The sequence below is a fragment of the Sturnus vulgaris genome, chromosome 16 (assembly GCF_052056855.1).
Source record: "Sturnus vulgaris isolate bStuVul1 chromosome 16, bStuVul1.hap1, whole genome shotgun sequence".
In the NCBI taxonomy this organism is placed as follows: domain Eukaryota; kingdom Metazoa; phylum Chordata; class Aves; order Passeriformes; family Sturnidae; genus Sturnus; species Sturnus vulgaris.
The window spans coordinates 10,542,630-10,565,484 of record NC_142258.1 but is presented as its reverse complement, the minus strand read 5'-3'; the positions used below and the strand labels follow the sequence as shown (position 1 = coordinate 10,565,484).

The window sequence follows — 22,855 nt, the reverse complement described above, 5'->3', positions numbered from 1 at the left end:
TATTGAAAAACTATTTACTACTTGTTTTTCATTACACTTCTCCACTTTGAAGGAAGAGCTACTATGGCAAGCTTTAAATCAATAACTAAAAAGATAAAATAGAGTTTGTCAGGTCAGCAAGAACAGCTGCAGAACAAAGCAGAAGAGCAAAACCCTTCCTCCAGACACAGCATCTGCTGCACACCTTCTGCTGCCAACCTTTGTGCCACTTTTATGTTTCTGAAGGTCCATATTTCCCAATGGGACTCTAAATTTAAATGACAAAATACGATGTGAGCAGTTCCATGTCTTATTAACAAGAAGTGGTTTACAGTCCTGAATGGTTTGAAGACATGCATTCAAAGACTTTGAAGTTTCCAAAATTTGCTGCAAAATCTCATATGGGGAATGCAAATGTCCTGCTCTTCCCTCATGGCTGCTGCTGACGCCATCAGGAAGGACCAGTCCTGTGACCAGCAGGGCTCCAAGGAAAACACAGGACCCAGAGAGATTACAAACAAACAGGAGGAGAAAGAAAAGCTACCACCTCCTGCAGCCTCATTTTCCAATATGGAATTATTAATTAGCACTCATCAAATCCTCAGGGTACAGTTTTGGCTCTGGGCAACATCCCAGATAAGTCTGTGCAGTGCCAGAGGTCAGACCCGTGCCAGAGAAGCCACTTCAAGAGTTGATTACATCATTGGAAAGGAAGAGACCTGAACACATTGACAGCTCCTTCCTCCACCTCCCAATGGGGGAGGATTTTTTTTGTCACCTCTGCACTCAGTGAAGACCTCTGGAGAGGGAAGCTCTCCAGAATGCCCAGACAGACCTTTATCTTCAGAGAGGGAGAGCTGCCCTGAAAGCCTTCGTGCTCTCTAATATATAGGTATGAAGAACAGAGGCAAAGCACACCACCTCTGCTTTCCATGGGAGTTCTGATTCCTTTACAGCAGCAAAGAGGTGGGATCCTCCTTGGGAATACATGATTTAAGAAATGCTGCATAATAGTTGGTGCAATTCAACAACTCAGCAGAGTAAAGGTCAAAGGAAAGGCCTTTAGGCTAGGCAGAAGCTCACTGATACAGAAACAATATGCAATTTTCAGCTGACTCTAAGTGTCAGGATAGGCATATTTATAGGAAGACTAAATACACAAAACAACAAGGATGGGATACAGGGAATGACAACCCAACAGATGTTAAAGAGCACGCTGCTGCTTCTGCTGAGGGCAAAAAGAATATATCACATTACGACACACAGCTACTGACAAAAGATACCCAGCAAATAGATGATTAGCTCAGGCAATTTCATCTGTTCTAGTTCAAATATCTGCATCTCTTCACAAGTGTTAGGGAACATCTATCATGAGACATGAGGATCCCTCCACTGTCATCACCCTTGCTCAAATCAATCAAGATTTCACAATAAATTACCATGGAGAACCTCACTGATTTTTTTATCCCCAAAGAACTGTGACATAAAGCACTGTCAGAAATCTGCCCGAGTGGGGTTTCTCAGCTCCTGCCCAGTGAAGGCAGCTCCACAGTCAGATTCAGGAGCTGTCTCCCCTGGGCTACGTGACGGTGGATGTTGGGAGCCAGATGGAGCTCTCCATGAAGACCTTGGCTCATTTATTCCAGGCAGGAATCACACACCCTCTGCCCACTCCTTCCTACTTAGATACAAATGTGTACAACCCCACACAGAGCTTGTAAACCAGGCATATGCTACTTAATCAGAGAAAAATCAAGTTCTGCATTAAATCCTGCATTAGTAGAAAGTTAAAGATGGCAGGATCTGTTTAGAATAAACCTGGATGTAATAGTTCTTGCAGTGGTGTTTACTTAGCAATTGTGCCATGTAGCACACAAATTCACTGAGAATACAGACCATCATGATAATTTTATCTGTATCTACCTGAAGCATCAGTAAAAATTGTTTTTACCCTGGAACTTATCTTTACATATGGAACACACCCATCATTAAATACAGTCTTCCCCACCTCACTTAAAATATGTGATACACAGTGCTAATTAAACCACCGACTTTTGCCACTGCTAATCATATTCTAGTATATGATTTTAATATTGGATTGATTTGGTTTATTTCCACATTAAAAAATACATTAAAAAAAAAAAGAAAAAAGCCAGACTAACAGACAGTGAAGTTGGTGGCTCAGTGAATTTGATGGGCCAGGTGAGTCATGCAGGTCCCACCTCAACTCACTGCAGCTGCAGCTGGGGCTGCTGAACCCCTGAGGGTTGCTGAGCACTAGCACAGTGATCCTGCTTTGGTGATATTTGGGCAACACTGTTAACTCTGGTAAATTTTTCAAGTTTCACTTTAACAAGCACATTAAGCTTGTCTTCTTAAAAATCTCTTGCCTGAGAACAGCATCCCCTTTGCCTGTCAAGATCAGCAGCAAGAATATGAATGTTGGTGTCAGAAGTTTGAGTAGCTGCTTTAGGATCTGTCAAAATATCTTGCTGGATGCCTGTGAAACATGCCCAAAAAGTCATTTACACTCTTCAAACTATTACTATGTAAATAGCTTTCTTCAGCATCTGATATGGGACAAACCCCTCAGTGAACCCCATTTACATGTGAAGTTACCACCTCAAAGTGTGGTAAAGAAAAAATAACTTATTTTCCAAGGGGTGAGATGTATGCTCTCCAGCTATTGTTGAACGGCTTCTCTATAACTGAAAGCTTTCAGTGAAGTATATCAATTCTGAAACCAAGGAAAAATTGTATTTGAATAAAATCAGATTAAAACCAAAGAAAAACTGGTTTTAATAATAAGTCTTGAATTTTCGGAAGAATACCAGATAAAAAAATCTTCACATAAATCACAATTACTCTTTCTACATAAATAATAAAATAGCTACTTGTAGTATGTACATTAGTTACACTATGAGGATTAGCAGGCTGTTGCATTGTCATTTTCTCACATGAGTAAATTATTTAATTAGATACTTAGACTTGATTTTTTCCATATAGGATTGAGGATATTCAACAAAACTTCAGTAAAACCATTCTGTGATACTGCCTGCTACACTGTAAGAGAAAGGAGAAGCATGTGCCTGTCTGGAAACTCAGAGCAACAAATGTTAGATCTCAGATGAGTAACTCTGACAGTTTTGAAATTGAGCAAAACAGCTCAAGGAGAAAGGAACAAGAGGAAAGAAATTGCCTAAGAGATATGAGGTAAAACATGCAACTTGGAGAGAACATTGAGCCAACACTAGAGAGCTGCTCAAATAAACCATGTGGAAGGAAAGGGCCTTCTCAATCTCCAAGTCAGTGGAGCTGAAGCCGTGGTGACACTGCTGAAAAGATGTGGGGTGTGCCCACACAGCCGACAGCTATGGCCAGCTTGCCAGGATAATTGATTACTCAGTTTATCTGTCCTCATCCACAGAGGCAGGGATCAGCCTGTGGCCGGGAGAAAAGTCTGGTGGTGACAGAGCGTTCTTGGCTGCCTTTCACTTCTCCCCTCTGACATAATTCCTGATTTAACCTGGTCCCCTTCCACAGCCCAGTGCTGAGCAGCAGCCACCAGAGCTGCCCTGCCAGCAGCAGGGGCCACACCATCACATCCAGCCATCCCTGTCCTTCCTCCTGGAAGCCCCTGACACCTGACAAGGAGCAGGAAGGGATTTGCCAGCTGGAAAACTGTGCAGGGACAAAGGATCAGCCCCCAGGGAGCCCCCAGCCCAGTGCTGCAGGGGGAGTGGGCACTGCTGCCAGAGCCATGGGCACAGCACAGCCTGCCCCAAACCTTCAGCCTCTGACAGGGCACTCACTGCAAGGCTGAAACAGGCTTCACCTATTTCTTGGAAATAATGTTGGTTCAGATATCCAGTATTTCTTTGCTGCTGTTAACTCAGTTTCAAAAACCTCAAACCCATCTCTCCTTGTCCTTTGAATGGTCTCTTTAGAGAAGTTTCAAGGTACAAAATGTATGAAATTATTTTAACATAAGTGTTGTTGGCTGCCTTTTTGAGCATTTTCTTCCTTTGGCACCTCATACTTATAATATTCCCCAAGCAGTATAATATTTTTTCCAGAACATTATATATGATATGCAGACTGTTGAAGAATTTTAAAATAGGGTAAGAAATTTTCATAACAGTGAGCAAATGATTCCTCCAAAGATTCAGATTGACACATTTGGAGAGGATTAAATTTATCCAGAGAATTAAATTTGCATCAAATGAACATAAAGAAATACACAGCATAATCTAGGACTACTCTCTGTGTTTCTGCATGACGAGCATATTTATTGAGATGTCCTTCAGTAATTCTGATTTTGTCATTATTATTCATCATCATGAAGAGTCTTGTATTCTTATAAACTGGATTTTTAAGTTGATTTAATGGGTTTTTAAAACTATAACAAAACGAATTCATAAATTTCAGCAGCAATTTAGATAGTGCAGAATCATGTTTCATGAATTTAAAATAAAACTGATGGATGATATAGATGTGTGTTTTCCTACTGTCTTATATTAAAAACAGTTTCTTAAAACAAGTTTTTAAAACACAGGGCCACAGCCTACAAAGCTCAGAGCCAAAACAATCACAGGCTGAGTGAGACTGGAATTTTAAAGAAAAGATGCTTGTGATAATCTTTTTCATTTATTACTTGCATATATGATTAACATTGATGTTAAGGTATTTTTCCTTCTAGTTTATATAGAAGTGCATGTCTACTCTACAGATCACTTGTCTACCTGTACTAGTAAAACTTCTGAATTTTTTAGGCAAACATTGAAAGGATTGTTCTCCAATCCAACAGGAACCTCACAGTTGTTTGGGTTTTTTTAAAGCATGCTTTCACCATAAAATCTATCAAAAACCACAAAATCAAGCAAATAAAAATATTAGAATCGTCAAGATGTAAAAATCCATACAAATTCAAGTAGCTGAGGACCAAGCTTTTGGAGATTTTCTCTGTTATCCTTTCTACTTTACTAAATTTTAAGAACTGGCAATGCAGGGTGCATTTCATAGCAATCTGAAATCCACGTGGCTCTGTCGAAAGCCATGGGGTACACTCCGGGCCGTGGCAGGTTGTGTGGTGTGCTGAGGCACAGCTGCTGGAGCAGGGGCACGGAGCTGTGCCATCACAGCTGTGCCATCTCAGCTGTGCCATCATAGCTGTGCAATCACAGCTGTGCCATCTCAGCTGTGCCATCACAGCTGTGCCATCTCAGCTGTGCCATCATAGCTGTGCAATCACAGCTGTGCCATCTCAGCTGTGCCATCACAGCTGTGCCATCATAGCTGTGCCATCGCTGCTGTGCCATCACAGCTGTGCCATCGCAGCTGTGCCATCGCAGCTGTGCCATCTCAGCTGTGCCATCATAGCTGTGCCATTACAGCTGTGCCATCTCAGCTGTGCCATCGCAGCTGTGCCATCTCAGCTGTGCCATTACAGCTGTGCCATCATAACTGTGCCATTACAGCTGTGCCATTACAGCTGTGCCATCACAGCTGTGCCATCATAGCTGTGCCATCATAACTGTGCCATCACAGCTGTGCCATCTCAGCTGTGCCATCGCAGCTGTGCCATCGCAGCTGTGCCATTGCAGCTGTGCCATCATAGCTGTGCCATTACAGCTGTGCCATCTCAGCTGTGCCATCGCAGCTGTGCCATCGCAGCTGTGCCATCTCAGCTGTGCCATTACAGCTGTGCCATCATAACTGTGCCATTACAGCTGTGCCATTACAGCTGTGCCATCACAGCTGTGCCATCATAGCTGTGCCATCATAACTGTGCCATCACAGCTGTGCCATCTCAGCTGTGCCATCGCAGCTGTGCCATCGCAGCTGTGCCATCACAGCTGTGCCATCGCTGCTGTGCCATCATAGCTGTGCCATCATAACTGTGCCATCACAGCTGTGCCATCTCAGCTGTGCCATCGCAGCTGTGCCATCGCAGCTGTGCCATCGCAGCTATGCCATCGCAGCTGTGCCATCTCAGCTGTGCCATCTCAGCTGTGCCATCCCAGCTGTGCCATCCCAGCTGTGCCATCGCAGCTGTGCCATCACAGCTGTGCCATCATAACTGTGCCATTACAGCTGTGCCATCGCAGCTGTGCCACCCCTGCCCAGGGCAGCGCTCACCTTTTCCCACTGCCGCTCGTTGTTCAGCACGATCACCACCAGCCTGGGGTGCGCCTGGTAACCATCCGCTGTGAAGGACAAATCTCTGCCTTCCCACGTCACATTCATCATAAACCTGGAAGGCAAGGAAGAAAAGTTCATTGAAGAATTAATGGGCTGTCCAGCAGTTAATGAGCAGCCACCAGAAGCACGGATTAAATCCATGCTCCAAGCCCTGCCACTGCTGTGGGGAGCCTGTGCTTGCAGCGTGGGCATCTCCAGGCAGTTCATAGCCCAAGACAAAGCAAAATATTGTTGAGGTATGAATTATAATGCAGACATCATTTTTTAACAGTTTCCACATTATACATGATTAATCTCTCCCCTCCCTAATATTTTTTTTCCTAATAATTTTTCTGGCACTTTGCACAACCTCCCCAGTTTTTCAGGAGCATTTTAAACAAACCCACAGCACCTCTGTGTGTAACACTGTACTATGGTGTCACTGAGGAATACTCAGAGCAAAGTGCATCTGATCTGTCTTCCCCTGTTCAAACCTGCAGGAGTCCTCCAGTTCTTCCCAAAACTGTAGCTACAGAGTGTTGTTGTGACTCAAGGATAAATTTCACTAATGCCAAAACCAGACATGAAAGCTTTGAAGGTGTTGGTAAATATTCAGTTCAGTAATTTCAAAAGAAAAAGGATTTATGTTTTTATTCTTTTGTATTTAGTTTAATTGTCAATGGTTTTCAAAAGATATATGAATTAATTAGTATTTTGAATAGGAGAAAAAAATAGAGGGACAAAAACTAAAATACAAAAGAATGAAAAATTTAAAAATTTTGTTGGAAAAAATCAAAGCTCCACACTGTTAGTGTGGGGCTATCCCACAGTAAAGTGCAATTCAAAATCTTGGGAACAAGACAATACACCCCCCAGCTCATCACTGTGGTCTGAAGTTATTCACATTTAATTGCTCTGAATTCTCGTGTATTTAACTGAAAAAAATTCAGCCCAAGACTGATGCAGACAGAAGTGCAGATGTCCATCCCAGAGATCTGTTCTGAAGGGCAGAAATTTACTATTCTTCATACATTACCTGTAGTGTTTTACCCACAAGAAACTGATACTGTTTTATATGTTTCTATGGGTTTGGAGGGTTTTTTTTTTTTTTGGTTAGTTGGTTGGTTGTTATGGCTGGCTTTACTAGCAGTAGTAGCAGCATGATCTCCTGGGGAATGTGATATAGACAAAATTCCACAGCTTCAGATTCAAAGGAGAAGGCTTTGTATTGACTTAGCTGCCTGAAAATCCCAGCAGCAGAAGCACACTAAATAAACATACATAGACCCAGAAGAAATAATGGCATTATACCATAACTGTTAATAAATAAATGTGCACTACCCTGAACAGCCATATTAACATCATTCAGCAGCAGTTTGACAGCAATTTGTAAATTCACCCATGGTAATAACTCACATTTCATGACAGACTTCCAGGGTGAAAATTTTCCCCTTGACAGAACTTTGCTGTTCAGTTGAACTCATTTCCCATATATTCCATTTTTCATCCAACAGTGAAAGATCTTGGCTGGGAACAAGAAGCTTCATTGCCACCTTGAGAGGCAGCAAACCACCAAATAGGATTTACTTGTGCACACGTGTAAGGTAACATTCACTCAGTGCTGAAAACCACCGTGACCCAGGGAAGTGAGGGCAAAAGGAAATCAAGGATATGCTGTGAAAACAGGCAATACTTGCATTTGCACTTCTGCACCCTCTCCCAGTTCACACCCAGGAGGTAACACCCTCAAAAATGAATACATCACCTGACAAGGCCAGGCAGAAATCACCTCATTTCAGGGAAGCTTCGTTGTGTCCCCTCCTCAGGGCTGGACCCAAACACACACCCTGTACTCCATCAGGCTTTTGTACTCACTTGGGTTTTAACCACACAGAAAATGGTGATTGGACTGGAGTTGAGCTCTTCCTTAATGGAGTTCAGTGGGATCACCACCCCCGATTTCAAACACTGCTCACCATATTTGGGGATTAATATGCAAATGTCCTAGCCTGGAAACTAGTCAAGGGCCATCACAAAGTGCAGTGCTGAAGCCCAAGTGTTCCAAAAAGACTAATATGAACCACAACTGTAAAGTGAAAAATTGAACTCAGTGTATATTTTTTAGTCATGTGAATTTACCAGCTATTAAGTAAAGAAACATATTTTGAAAGGGTTTTCTTTAAAAAATAAAAAAATTCCTAATCTGAAAAGTCTCTTAAAATTGTATTCTCTGATCCTGATAAAAAGTTACCCACGAGTGACGCACTCTGAGCTACCCCAGATTCTCACACTGCAGCAATAAAAAAGAACTTCAAAGGGATTCTTGTTTCCCCAAGCACATTCTTCTGTACAAAATTCATCAGCTGCCCTTGTTCTCCAGAAATCAGTGCTGACAACCCACACTCGCTTTCGAATTGTCATTTTTCCTCTGCAAAGGACAGAAGTCCTGCTCTGCTTTTACTGGCCATGATCCCAAACTGCTTGTCCTACAAAAAATAACCAAGTGCTTGTCTGTTCCTGGTTTGGAATAATGCTGTGAAGAATTTATATTATGTTATTCTTATAGAGTTTTAAGTTTATCCAAGGTTAATTCTGTGCAAGAGGTCTTTGGCTTCTGAACTGGATAAAATATATTTCTGAAGTAGCTTTGGAAATGCAAATTCCTGTTTGTAACTAAATGAGGTGTTTAGTTATTTGAACTCGGTACTTTGAGGGGGCAATTAGCAACACACCTTGGATTTGTAGTTAATCTTTTTTCATTCCTCATTAATGCCATAGCCTTTGCAAAGACACGATAGCACAAAGCCTTGTGATGGTATTATGACACTGAAATCTTAATTAACTTTTGCAAACTGAAATTTGTAGGGTTCCCCAGGTGATACAAACATCAAAATGGCACCTGTTTTCTGACAGAAGTTAAGCTAGTCTCACATCGAATCCAAAACAGGCTTTTTACCATGCAAAGAACCAAACCTTAACTATGTATTTAAAAACACTTTTAAACACTTACACAATTCTTTTTTGCTTGTCACCATCCCCAACAAAACCGAGAGTGTTGGAACATCACAGCAGAACACTTCTGCTGTCGTATTCACAGCAAGCCTTTGAAGCACCCATGTTACAAACTTCTCTCAAGGTTTCTAACTTTATTTTTATAAATCACAAAGATCAAGTAGTTCACACAGAGCTTCAGACTAATGCCAAAACTGCAATATTTTTCCCTGTCAAAATTCTAACTTTATCCAGAAAGCCAGAAGATACTGAAAAAGCTGGGTTTTCTTACCACATAACTACAGTATCACAACTTCATTGACTCTAATTCCATTAACAAATGGCTGAAGACTTTGCCAAAGGGACCAGAGCTGTTTTCAGAACACCATTTGCTTGGATACAATATTCTGACACTGAGGCACCTTTCTGGCCAGACTCCTCACAGGACACATGGACTTCCTTGTCCATGAGGTGTTTGTTAAGGATTTCCTACACTGGATGAGAACACTTAAAATCTTGGAGCAGAACCTTTGAGATTTTCTACCTCTACTGTATTAAAAGCAAACGTGTTTGCAGGCTATGGCATTTCTTTTGAGGTTTACCATATATTTGCCTATGCAAGATACACAAGTGTTCTCCTAACAGATCCAAGGATTTGAGAGCAAATCCAAGAAGGCTTCTGTGTTGGGCATTATTTTAAGGAAAAAACCACAGCCTTAGGCAAATTATTAAGGTCACTTTGTTCCAAACAAAGATCAACCCTAACACTGGTTTCAAGAACTTCTCAGGGTGACGTGAGAAAGTCGACAAGGACAGAATGGAAGCACAGCAGAGCAATCCCATGACACAGAAGCAGGTGTGATGCCACCTGAGGAGCCTCAGCACCCTCCACCTGCTCTTTCTGGGATGCCAGGGAGCAGTGTCCTCACAACAATTCATCTCCTCAGCATGGACACTCTCCTGCCCACCCACCTGTGTCCCACAGGACCCTCCAGGACTGCTCAGGCTCAGGAACACAATCAGCTCTGCAATAACAGGCTTGTTTCTAATTAGTGTGAAACTCACCTAGAATGCTGCTCCCAAACACACCAGCAGCTGGGAAAAATAGAATGGGTAAGGCAGAGGCATTAATGAAAATGTGACACTTCTAAGCTACCTCCTAAGGAGAGAATCCCTAGACCTGTAAAACAAAGCACAGGGCCTGACAGCTGCAGGGAGCAGAAAGACCAGGGGAGTCCTCTCTGCCATGAGCTCAGATCTACATTTCCTGCCCTCAGATGAGATAATCAAACTTGATAAACTCCCCAGGTGCCATCATCAGGGACTATCATTTTTTATTTAGTGTCTTCTTCACCATGGGGCAGCATTTCAAATCTCTGACAACTGCAGGCAATGAAGAGAAGCAGCAGAGACTTGGGGAAATCCATGTTGCATAAGAGAATCTCTCCCTCTTCTCTCTCAAAGAAGGAATTTCCAAACTGAGATTTAAAGCAGATCAAATGCCTCAAAACCAACATGTTATCTGGTGATATTTCTCTTTCCTGCAAACACTAGAAACCTAATCATTTTAATAACCTAGACAGCCAACCTATCTCTGCTTGGCATTCACTCAGCCTCATACAGAAAAAAGCAGGAGTGAATCCAAATTTTGTCTTTTCTTCTCTATCCTGTTGAGGCTCTGAACTGCTGAACTTCCTTACTATGATTCAACCATGACATTTGAATGATGCTTATCAGTAGACATCCCAAGACACATTATTTATCATAAAGAAACAGATTTCCTCTGTAAAATTAAATTTTAAAAATGCTTAATGTAGACTATATAATGTGTGCTCTGAAACAGAAATATAGATTATATAGAAATAGGTCTGCAATAGAGCACTATTAAACAAGGTACTGATGCATTTTTTGAGTCAGTTCTATATCTTGGGCTATGTAGGACTTTTTTTTCTAAATTCAGATCCTTTGCAGTGATGCAGAGTCATTTCTTCCTCTTTGTGCATCCTCCTCCTCCCCCTCCCAGCCCTCACTCCCCCACGAGGGTTCCTGCTTTAGAGCTGTGTCTCCCTAGGCTGGAGCCAGCCCCGATGAGTAAAACTTTGGGAGTGATCTGTTCAGTGGCTGTGCAAAAAGAGCTGCATGCCAGCTTCTGGCACCTCCTGCCAGCTGCTCCTTAAAGCATTCACTGCCACTGGCTCAGGAAAAGTCATCTTGCCCCAGTTCTGCAGACAACAAAACTCTTGGGGAGCCCTTCTGAAAGGGGGCAAAGAGAGGGAGCAAAGGTAGAAAGGGCTCAACTCTCTGGGATGCACCACAGATGAATGTAACTAAACACCAGAAGGTTTAGCATGTTAATGTTGTTATTTTAGCATCAACAATTCAAAAAAAGCCCTAATTTGATCACATATTGCTGCACCACCTCAGAAGCATCCCAAACTCTTCCCCTTATGTGCCTGGCTTTCTGCAAGGGAGATGCAAGAGCTCCATCTCCAAGAACATTCACTGATATGCTGATTGTTGAGCCCAGCTTTCAGCCCCTAAGGCAGGCTCCACTCAACTGCCAGAGGCTATGCTTGTTCTCTTGGTTTAAATTATTTTCATTATCACAATAACAAGGTAATGTTCTAATCCAGTAACTATTTGGTCCTTTCTGCTTCCTAAACTGACCTACCCAGGGAGAAAATTCTGATACAGGTCTTCAATAATTTCTTGAATCACTTTTTCAGTAAACCAGCACCATACTGGGGTCTCTGGGGCAGTGTTCCCCTACACAACCCATTCTTTGTTGCCTGTGAAGTTTTGTTTTGCTTTAGACTCATATCTAACTAGTTAAATATTTATGCACTTTCAATCATCCAATAAAGAAGATGATACCTATTGTTCCCGAGTCTTCTGACTTAAATGAACAAATCCTCTAAAAATTGGCTGTTCATCTGTATACGGGAGAAGATTAAACAGATTTACTGGATTATTCATCAAACCATTGTGTCCCTTTAATCCCAGATTTTGCCCAAAGGAGGTAAATTTATCTGCCATGCTAAAAGCTGGACTCAAAATATTGAACTTGGTGAATGACTCTCAGGACAAGGGGGACAGCAAACCCTGTCCCTCTGAAGAATGTGCTGTGCTGAAGGACAACAGCAGCACAGCAAGGACAACTAAGCTTTTGTCCCTGGCCCTATGGCCATGTCCCTGGCCCCTGCTCCTGGTTCACTGATGACAAATAAAGGAAATTGTGCTTGGGAAGGGTAGGAGACTCTCTGGACCTACACTTTCACTGCTGAAGGATGGGTCTCTAAATCCTGCCTACAGCTTGTCTGTATTTCAGAACATAATCTCACTAAATGTCAGCACCAAATGGCAAACACCTGACTACCTATGGACAGACACAGCTTTCTGCTTTTCAGGATAATGGCAACAGCTTTACCATCCTCACCCATCCCTGTAAGGATCAGCGTGGTTGGAAGTGTTGCAGTGAAATGTTTTTCCCAGGGTCATGACTTTCATACACACCATGAGTATTCTTGTAAACAAAGCAGCACCATTTCAATGCACAAAGCAGCAGCATTTTCCATGAGTGGCAGGGTTATTGTGTTTTGCTGTTTGTTGTTTCTGTGTTTTCCTTTTTTCAGAGAGAACAAGAGTTTGTTCAACTGACTTGGCATTAATGAGGTGCTAATTCTATTTATCCTGCTCTGCCACTATTTCACACAATAATGGTTTTCTGCCTTGGGAGGTCTGGGTCTTAGATAGAAAAAGATGATCTGAATCAATGCAGATACGAATATACATATATATCTATGTTTTTAATGCATTGAAAATGAGCCCCATATTTTATTATAAATCTTTTATTCATAGGGAAAAACTGGCTTTCCCATGTGTACCAGAAATGAACATTGATCAGATAATTTCAAAAACTAAAGCAAATCTGGTTTTCTTCTGGGTCTAGGAAGCCAATAAAAGTGTCTTAGAATTGCAATGATGGAGGAAAGATAAATTGTGTGCTTCAAAACAAATATATCTTCAAATCAATTTAATACTCAAAGGATTTGAGAAAGAGGTAGGAGGAGTTTTTACTTCATGGCTTTCTTTACATAGAATTTCTTCACAAACAGATAAGATTGCTATTTAGATGTGGGAAGTCACACATAAAGCATTACTAACTTCCATTTACAAGCAAATTAACTATTATAGCATAGCCTCAGAATGCTATACTGGGTTTAAAGCTGAATTAGACTGCCATTACAATAGATGGAGCTTAAAAATCTTGGGATTTTTCTCTATTTTGAGCTTTGTTTTGCTCAGGTATCCCCTTACACAGCCTCTTCCCTGACTTCCACTGAGTTCTCTGCTTCTGAGTTTGCAGCAGAGTCCTCTTGTTCTACCCTACTTCTCCAGCACTGATTCCCAGATGGACAGGGGGCAGAGCACAGCAGATCCCATGAGCTATTTACAGTTACTTTAGCCCTTTTCATTGGGAACATGCTCCAAAACCTTTTCTTCAGGCTAGTTTCTTAATATAACATATACACATTTATCTTGTAATTTACAATATGAAACTATGTGGGATCTGAAACTGTGAAGATTCCACTTCCCAATAAAACCACGATTTAGGCATTATTTGTCATGTAAAGTAAAAAAAAGTACAATTTAGTGATGAGGGTGAGAAAGCACAATGGATTTATGTGATTCACCTTGTCATGGAGAGACTGGTCAGCTCCCCGAGATTCCTTAGCACTGGTAAATGCTAAGTACATATGTACTTGCCTTGCTAGCAGATTGTATGTGACAGGAATAGTCTTGGGGAGTTACTGCATGAGAAAGACTACTTAAAGTTTATTCATTTTAGTATAATTCTGACATTTCTAAATTAAAAACAGCCTGCTTCTTGTTCTTGGTGTTGGAGAAGCTCAAAGGATCTCCACTAGAGAAAAGGTATTTTTACTTCATAACTCAGTGTTTCACATCAGGAAATGGCTTTTTTAACCACAGTGCACTACAGCTTCTCCTATTAATAATTCCTGGGTGCATCATTCACTGCATGCTGCAGAATCTCCTGGTGAAGTCTAATCTCACTGCCCTAGCACTCACAAGCCCTGCTCTTGTACTCATGCAGGTTTAATGAGAAAATAAAGATTGTTTGAAGAAATACAGCTTATGCTGAGCACTGAATACTTAATTCAAGTCTACACTAGTGCATTAGCCAAACAACAGGGTAGGAGCCTTTTTCAAAACAAGTTCAAGTTTTTGTGCCCCTTCCAAGAGTATTTTAAACCCCAACACTTACGACAGAATATAACTTAACTTTCACAGAAGCTGGAGTTCAATTATTAATAGTGGACTGCTTTGTTTGTAGGCCAGGTGCCACTGTTCAGGCCCAGAATTTGGCTAACAGGATGCTGTTAGCACTGCATCAAGAACCAGCAGGGGATGCCACGCTGGGTGCAGGTGGGACAGTACCCCAGCAGTGCCTCCCACTGCTCTGCCCTGACACCAGGGACACACCACGGCTTTCCCAGAGCCCTGCTGGGCCACAGAGCACTCCCAGGGCCAAATGGGGCAGCAGGAAAGAATCGTGGGGTTTCTGCAATGTCTACAGGGAATTTGTAGTTATAGAGGCTTAAAAATAGGAAAGGGGGCACAAAAAAACCTGAAAGTGTCATTCTAAAAGCAAGTTCTCACTATGGAAATGTTTAAATCCATTTACTTGGTTGCATCTGGCTTTTAAGAAAGCTTCTGAATAATGCTGTGTGCAAAGATGCTGTTTTCATGGAAAACAACTCTTCCAGGACATCACATGGTAATCAACTCCTAATTTAAATAAGCACATACATCTCAAGTCTAAAACTATTCCAAAATCTCCTTTCTGAAATCACCACCAACTTTCCTTCCTGTGCCAACTCTATTCTTCTTTTCTATAGAAAGCACTTCATCTGCACTATTTGGTCAGAAAAAATGTCATAAATACTGCTTAGTAGCTTCCATATTGTCAAGAGCTGTTAAAAAATATGCAAGATACCCTATTTCCTCTCAGACCAGATAAAGAAATATATTACCATGCAATATTTTGGATAGAAGTAATCAGGAGTATCATGTCTAAAAGTGATAATTAAAAGGAAAATAATAAGAAGAAGAAAAGAATCCTGAATTAAACCTTGGCAGTTCCCATCTGACAAACTGTTTAGAGAAAACATCTATATCAGCTTGGATTAATGCTGATTAAGTTTTACAGTTATTCTATTAGAGGTGACAAAAATATACCCTTACAAGTAAAGGGGGACAGATTTCAGCTGTTATGTGATAAAAGCTGCCTAACTAATCTAATGCTTCTATAATTTCCAGGGACAGTGCTTTAATGCTGCACATTGCTTGTCTTCTAAAATATTACCAGGTTCCTGCTGATGCAAGTGATACAGGCACAGCCTCCAGAGCATTTTGGCAATTTTACCTCATAGTTAAAGCACACAACAGTCCAATTTTGTTAACTCAGCTTCATACCCTCTAAGACCAATTTCTGTCATCTTCTACACTAGATTCAGAGCAATGTTTATTCTCACATCATCTCCAGGAGCACAGCTATCAGTGCAGCCAGTCCTCTTGCACATTCTCCCGGAACATCTGAAAACCACTGCTTAAAAAGGGCTCAATAGGATTAGCAAAAAACAATATTGTCCTTCAAGAAACACTGAGTGTCAATAGAAGAGAGAACTGCCAAGGCTACAGAGGTTGAAAGAACCCAAAGCAACCATCCTTACTTGTGCAGGGTTTGAGAGGGCCTGTCATTTTTCTCCAGTTGTCCATAGCAGCTCGTTCTTGCTTCAGGAATGAAGGAGTACTTTTCCAGCATGGCTGAAGCAGCAGTGGCAATAACCCCCAGGCCATCCCGTACCCGAGCTTCTAAACTGTAGTCCCACTCATCATAAGCTGCTGAAATGAGTCCTGAAGGAAACTCCTTGGGAGTGATTTCTGTGTTACCACTAACCAGGCTAGGAACTATCCAAAAGAAATCATAGCCAGTAAGGCCCAGGGACCGAGCCTCATCCAGGATGTAGACAGCTTCATCCTTGGAGCAGTACAGCAGGATGACAGATGAGTGGATTTTCTTCAGCTGAATTTGGGTCTTGGCATCTCCAAAGGCAGTATCGAGTATGATGATGTTCTGCATGTCCCAGCCCACAAAACTGTTTTCCACAGTGGTCTTAATGACATTGATGAAATCTCGATATCCAGGGAAAGTGGTGGTCACCAGAGAGAACACGTGCCAGTCATAATCCTGCATGATCTTCAGCATGATAATGGCTTCTTGCTGGATGGAAGCCCCAAACTGGAAGAACGTGGACATGACATCCTAGAATACCAAACACAGCAAGAGATTAGTAACTTGGCACAACTCCAAAGGGAACAAAATATCTAATTCTTCTGCTTTCTGTTCTACCAGAGCTGCCAAACTTCCATTACATTCCAGTAACTTTCTGTGGTTTATCATTTTCAGATCATCAGTAAGCAACACTGATTATAGGTACTTGCAGCTAATTGGAATATTTGCCAAAAAAGTAACAAACTGATATTTGCATAGGAAATTTCCAAGTGCTGGATCACTTGAAGACAACAACTCAAATCAGTAGTTCCTGAGGAAGCTCCCTGGGGACAGCCACTCACAGTTAAACAACTCTCCAGCAGAAGTTTGACATTCCTGTAAATGCATGAATGCAACCCAACAAACTCACAGCAGTTGGTAGTTACAATGGAAATAAACTGCAATGCATGTGCTGTATGGATGCTCTGTAATTCCAGACATAATGTCTGAGGGGGACTCCATTCCCAAGGTTCACTAGACTTGGTGGAAGCTTTTAGACTCTGCAGAAGTAGATTTTCTGTCCCCAGAGACTGAGTTCACTCCTGGTCCTGCTCCATTCAGAGCACATGGCCCATTGATGCCTGATAGAGAATTAACAGGCTGGGACTCCAAGGACAACCAGCAATCTGTCAGAGTCCTCATTAAAGGACTTAAATGGAAATAACTTCAAACAATGGCCTCAGAGTCTGGAATTGCCTGTAATGTTGCCCAATAGAGAATTGTTTCTAATATTTGGCTTATGATTTACAGAATTAGTAATATTTTATGAAGCATAAGGGCAGGTGCTGCTTATTTTAACATCCAAAACAGGAAGCATAATTCATTTTGCTGCCAATAAATTTCCAAACACTTTCAGTGGTCTATTTTTACTAAATTGCTGTACGATCTAAATATATTTTTTAATTTTACATTCTGCATTTACATACAATAATTAGAGTGCCAAAACTACATGAGAAGCCGTATAATTCTTTATTTTTATTTTACTTCAGTATTTATTCTTGACCAGTAGAGGCAACTTATTTGCATCATTTTCAGACACAGAAAGCATGAACTCCTGGTGAAACAAAAGCTTATGATTTAAAAATAAGATATGAATCATTCAAGATTTCTTATGCAGGCTTCTGAAGGAAGACACATACGGTGCCTTTAATTTAAATTTAAAGAGTTTTATGATCATGGTCACAAACTGCTATCCTATTTTACACTTGCAGGCAACAGAAACAGATTAATTGATTTGGGTTTCATGGCAGGGTGGTGTTAAACATACAAATATTAGTGAGAATGATAGCTCAGCTCTGCAAACTCTGCAAATCTATTCCAGGAAAACAGTCTGTACTTTTTTTAATAGAAGATGAGGAGTGTTATTACTTTCCAAGTGTTAAGAAGCTGACACCAGGATTTTATATAGCTTGACAGCAATAAAAGTCTTACAACTTGTGTCAGACTCTGAAGACTGATATTGAAGGTATAAAATACACACTGCTGGTGGTAATGAAATCATCTGCCATGGCTTCTTTGGTACCTCAGTGATGACATTCTGAATGCCAGACACAGATTTGAAATGTTTTGGGTTAATTACAAATGTTATAAAATATGTTTTGGAGAAGAATTGAATAAGGACTATTTCATTGCTGAATTCTTCTAGGGGCTATTTCCTGGTGACCTACTCTAGGTACTTAAAAACCAGCAAACAAGAATTTTGTAAGGGATCTCTCACAGCTAAAGAAACCTATAATACAGAAAAGCTGCTCAGAGCCAGCATTTAATTCTTTAATTACTGATTTACTACTACAAGGTAAAGTAGATATCTAGAGACAGTGCTTTGAATCCAACTTTGCTGCAGCTCCTAACTGAGCATGAAAATATTGTAATGCAAAGCCAATCACTTCAGTTTCTTCTCCAACTCTTACTTTGTTTTCCATTTACTATTATGTTAAATCACAGTGCAAAGTAAAATAATTTACAGTAGATTAAGTAGATTATATCCATCACACCCTTTCCCTCTTCCCCATTTCTATATGTTTCATAGCAATGGAATAATTCTGGTCCTTTGTGCATCACAAGGAACTTCTCCAATGAGGCAACTGAAATATTTGAGGGCAAAAAACAATCACATAGATATTTCAAGTGTGACCTTTCTAACCAGTAAATACAGATTTTTAACCTAGAGCAGTCCTTGGCATCTTCCCTGGCAATTAAGAACAGTCTTGAGCACAATGCTCTGTGTCACCACTGCAGCAGGCTGACAACGAAAGAGAAGTAATAAAAGTAAATCCTTTCCTTTTGTTGTAAATATTGTGTTAGAAAAACAGTTTATGAAAGGGGTTTTAGATATTTTTGTAAAGGTCACACTCATATTATAAGAACCCATTTCCTATAATTGTGAATGAGAAGTCTAGTCAAAATCAGGCAATCATGATCAATTTGTGATTAAAATGCTGAAAAAAAACTATAATTATACAGTGAAAAGAAGTCTGGGTTCAGGAAGAATGGAGACACGAACATCACAAGTGAGACTCATCTGAAGAAATTCCATGTAACTGCACTGACTTCACTGGATGCTTTTACAGAGCTGAAGATCTGACTGTGTATTTACAATGCATTTGAAACAGATGGAAGATTACAAGGAAATTGCAGCCTTAGGAACTTCAGCAGATACTTAAATGACTATAAGGAGAATATTCAAGGACATATCTATTAAACTGGGGGGAAGGGTGAAATTTAGTGCAGAAATAACAAATAAATAAAATTTTAACAGATTCAACTACTGTATTCTTAAACATCTACAGAGCTTTTTATTTTGGGAGGTTTTAAGCTTCACATTCTTTTAAAAAAGCATTATTATTCCTCTGCTTTATGCAGACTTAAATTCCATATGTGTAATAAAATACTAAACTCCAATTTTCTATATTCAAATGCAAACTAGAGTGATGTTTGTAAAAAACCAAAATTATTCCGTTATTTTCATTTAACTGTCATCTTGTCATGTATTGAGACATCCATCTAAATCATTGCTGAAGTAGGAATACAGATGTAATATCAGAGGTGCTTTGAATGCACACCATAATTTTTTTTTTCTTCCTCATTGTCTCCAACTATTGAGCTGATGGAGGTTGCAAGGAAGGAGTACAATTTATCCAGGGCAAGAAAACTTTCACAGAGGAATTTCTCAGATAAATTCCAAAGCATGACAATCCCAAGGTGTTGCACGTGGTATGAGTAAAAATTTAGTTGGAAGAAATAGTTTTGTCTTCCAACTTCTTGCCTAGATTCCACCACATCCAGCAACGAGAAAAGAAGGAAAAAAGCAAATGAAAACCTTTTGTTTCTTTCTGTCTTGCACATGAGTGTGCAGTTTACAGCAAATCCTCTCCCCATATGTTTCATGTCAGAAGAAGTAATCCTTCAGTGTGCTTCTTGCTTAACATTATTCCTGAATTTTGTATGTGACAAAGTTCTGTCATTGCAGAAGGGCACTTCAACATTCCCACACTTGTGCACGAAGCAGCCCAGCTCTCCCTGCTGCTGTCCTTTCATAGATTAATATATCAGAGTAAGGTGTTTTTAATTAGTGTACTGAGTCTACAAATCTGTCACTGCTGTCAGAATTGTACATTTCGCTTTCCAATTCCAACGAATTACAGGAATATTTCTCTGGAAACCCCATCCTCAGCTATTTTCACAACATCTTAGTTTCCCAGCTGTGGCTTTTCCAGGAGCTCAGCAGGGGCCACTCCCAGCTGCTGTGACAGCTGAGGTAAGCCCTGCTGGTACCTTGTGCCTGCCAGGGAAAAGGCTGCAGGAGCTGGTCAGTTGAGGAAAGGAATATTTATTATCTAAACTAGTGTAGCTTTTGTGAAATGAAAATTTAACTGAACGAAAAACCCAGAACAAAACTGGGTTCAACACTGAACCAAATCAATTTTCCACTCCTCAGACATAGCGAGGGACAGTCACTTCACTGGTAAGACAATATTGTGACAGAAAGGAAAAACCAATATGGAAGAGAGTTTAAAAAGCAATCCAGAGGATGATCTTATTCAAATAGCAGCAAGATTATCATGACAGGACTACAAGTAGGACTTCAAAGTTATCTTAATTGCTTCGTTCTTACTCTCTTTCACAGACATCAGTAAAAATAATTTTTCTCTGATTTTACACCACTGTAAGTCAGACATTCCATTCTCAAAAGATTTATGGCATGTGGTGCCAGGTCTCCATACACAGTGCAAGCTGTTCCCTGTTTAATGAAATATAGTAGTTATTTGTCATTTCTATAATGACCGGAAAAAATAAAAGCCAGAGGCTAGTCATGAATTCAAATGAATAATTTAGCATCACATCAAAAATATACTGAATAAAATTATCTGTGCTGACCTCAAATGTAGCTAAAAAAATACTTCTTGCAGGGTGTTAACTTGGTACCGTTTTCTGGATTACTTGAAGTGGTGAATTGATTCCCTGGTAAACATGAAGTGCATTGCATTTCTCTGCCATGAATATCCAGGCCCCAGCCACAGGGCTTTCCTCTGTGGAAGGGCACAGCCCCATGCCATTTACTTTCAGTAAATGCAAGCACTGAAGTGGAAGAGCTGAAAGGAAAACCTTTCCTCCAAGACACCCTGCGTATTTTTGAATTCTTAAGTTATTAAATTCCGCCTCTATTCATTAAGAGATAGCGCACGTAATTCCCAACACAAACAGTTCACTGAGGTGCCCAGGGAGAAAACTCCTCCATTATCACCATGGGAGCAATTTGAGGGAGATTATACAAAAATTTGTACTTTCATTCAAAGCACAGCAACATGTGAGGGTGGAAATAATTTACTCATTCTTACAAAAAGCAGAAAATACTTGTTTCCCAAGGACTTGACACCACTCGGGCCTCACACGTGGTGAAATCAGAGCCAGAAAAAGAGTGGAAATTTTTATTACTCTGTAATTTAACTGGTGCAAATGCATAGCCACAAAATATATAAAGGTCAACTAAAAGGACAAACCGAGGCCTTACTTTTTATTTTAAAAGTTTGCGCTAGGAGAGGATCATTGAAGTTAGAAAAGGGCAGTAGAAAGCAAGGGAATACATTATGGCTTTCCAACATCTCACATGTCCCCTTTTATTATTTCACGGAATAAATATCAGAGAAACATGATTTCAAAAGGTTAGCACTGGCTTAATCAAGCATGTTCTTTCCCATTTCCAGAGGGAGTCTGCAGAAATTCATTTTGCAAAGACTTCTGAATTTTTAGGTCATGGCTTCATCCTAAGAATTTTGCAAGGTAACAGGTTTTGTGGTTGTTTTTTTTTTCCTTTTTCATATATCCATTTAATGTTATACTACCTATTTGGCTTATTTAAGCCTGTTAAAAAGCTGAAGTTTGTCACTATATTTTTTTTGTACCAGAACAGCAAATAAAGAGAAAGGAATGAGAACAGGGTTTCTAGAGATCATTGCAAGTCACCTGGGTTTGATCCTTTACATCTTCAAATAATAGAGTGTCACATCTAATGAAAGTAACTCAATATGTGATTACAGTGAAATAACCTAATCATGGAAGGTGACTAGTTTTGTACAGAGCCCATGAGCCATTCCTGGGATGGAGCTCACTCAACATCTGGGTTTTTACACATCTGGGTTTTCTTTCAGAGATTGTTCCAACACTGGGAGTTGTGGTGGCTCAGTGTGAGCTCCTGATCAACCACATGAGAAATCCTTTCAAAGGCTGAAATGAGCAACAAGAAAATAAAATCCTGAAAAGATTCACATGAATCAGCAGGGATTTTGGGGTGGTCATTTGATGGAAAGTTTGTTATCAAGATGCCTCCTTTCTAGATAGACTTTAGTTTCCACAGTTAAATGTTTTACAATGTGAACATTTCAATGAGGAAGGGCAAAACTGTGAGTCTACAAGACAGCAATATGGAGCTGCTTTGCTATTTGGATAAGTAACAGCTGTTGTGCAGCTTTTGAGGTAAAAAAGAATCCCAATGTAAGAAATAGAGTACTGAAGCCTCAAAGAATAAAAGGGAGAATAAAAAGTATTTTCAAAAAAATCTATTTGTTTTGTATGTTCAAATATTTCTTGAATATAAATCATTGACCTTTAAGCCACGCTGGGTCATGTGGTCCTGTACATCAGGATGTAATCAGCATTATCCTAAAATACCTCACCTTTATGGGGTTTGTATGCAAGTTTCATTTGCTGTCAGTATTTCACCCAGAAAATAAATATTGAAAAATGTGTTTGACCTAATATACTGGGTAGCAAGGAGGATGGATTACAGCAGAGTGTCATTTCCCTTATGCCCCTTGCCATGACTGCAGATAAATGCTTTTCCATTTTTTA

General features: G+C 40.4%; 1 protein-coding gene across 4 annotated transcripts in view; it reads right to left on the bottom strand.

Annotated features, from left to right (window-relative positions):
- The window catches only part of GRIN2A (glutamate ionotropic receptor NMDA type subunit 2A), a 165,243-nt gene that overhangs the window by 57,413 nt on the left and 84,975 nt on the right, over positions 1–22,855 (bottom strand). For all 4 annotated transcript variants that reach the window (XM_088174458.1, XM_088174459.1, XM_088174460.1 and 1 more), the window contains 2 exons: positions 15,906–16,498; positions 6,118–6,232 (listed from right to left, as the gene is read on the bottom strand). In XM_088174458.1, coding sequence (XP_088030584.1) covers positions 6,118–6,232; positions 15,906–16,498 — 708 coding nt within the window. The remainder of the gene's footprint in view (positions 1–6,117; positions 6,233–15,905; positions 16,499–22,855) is intronic.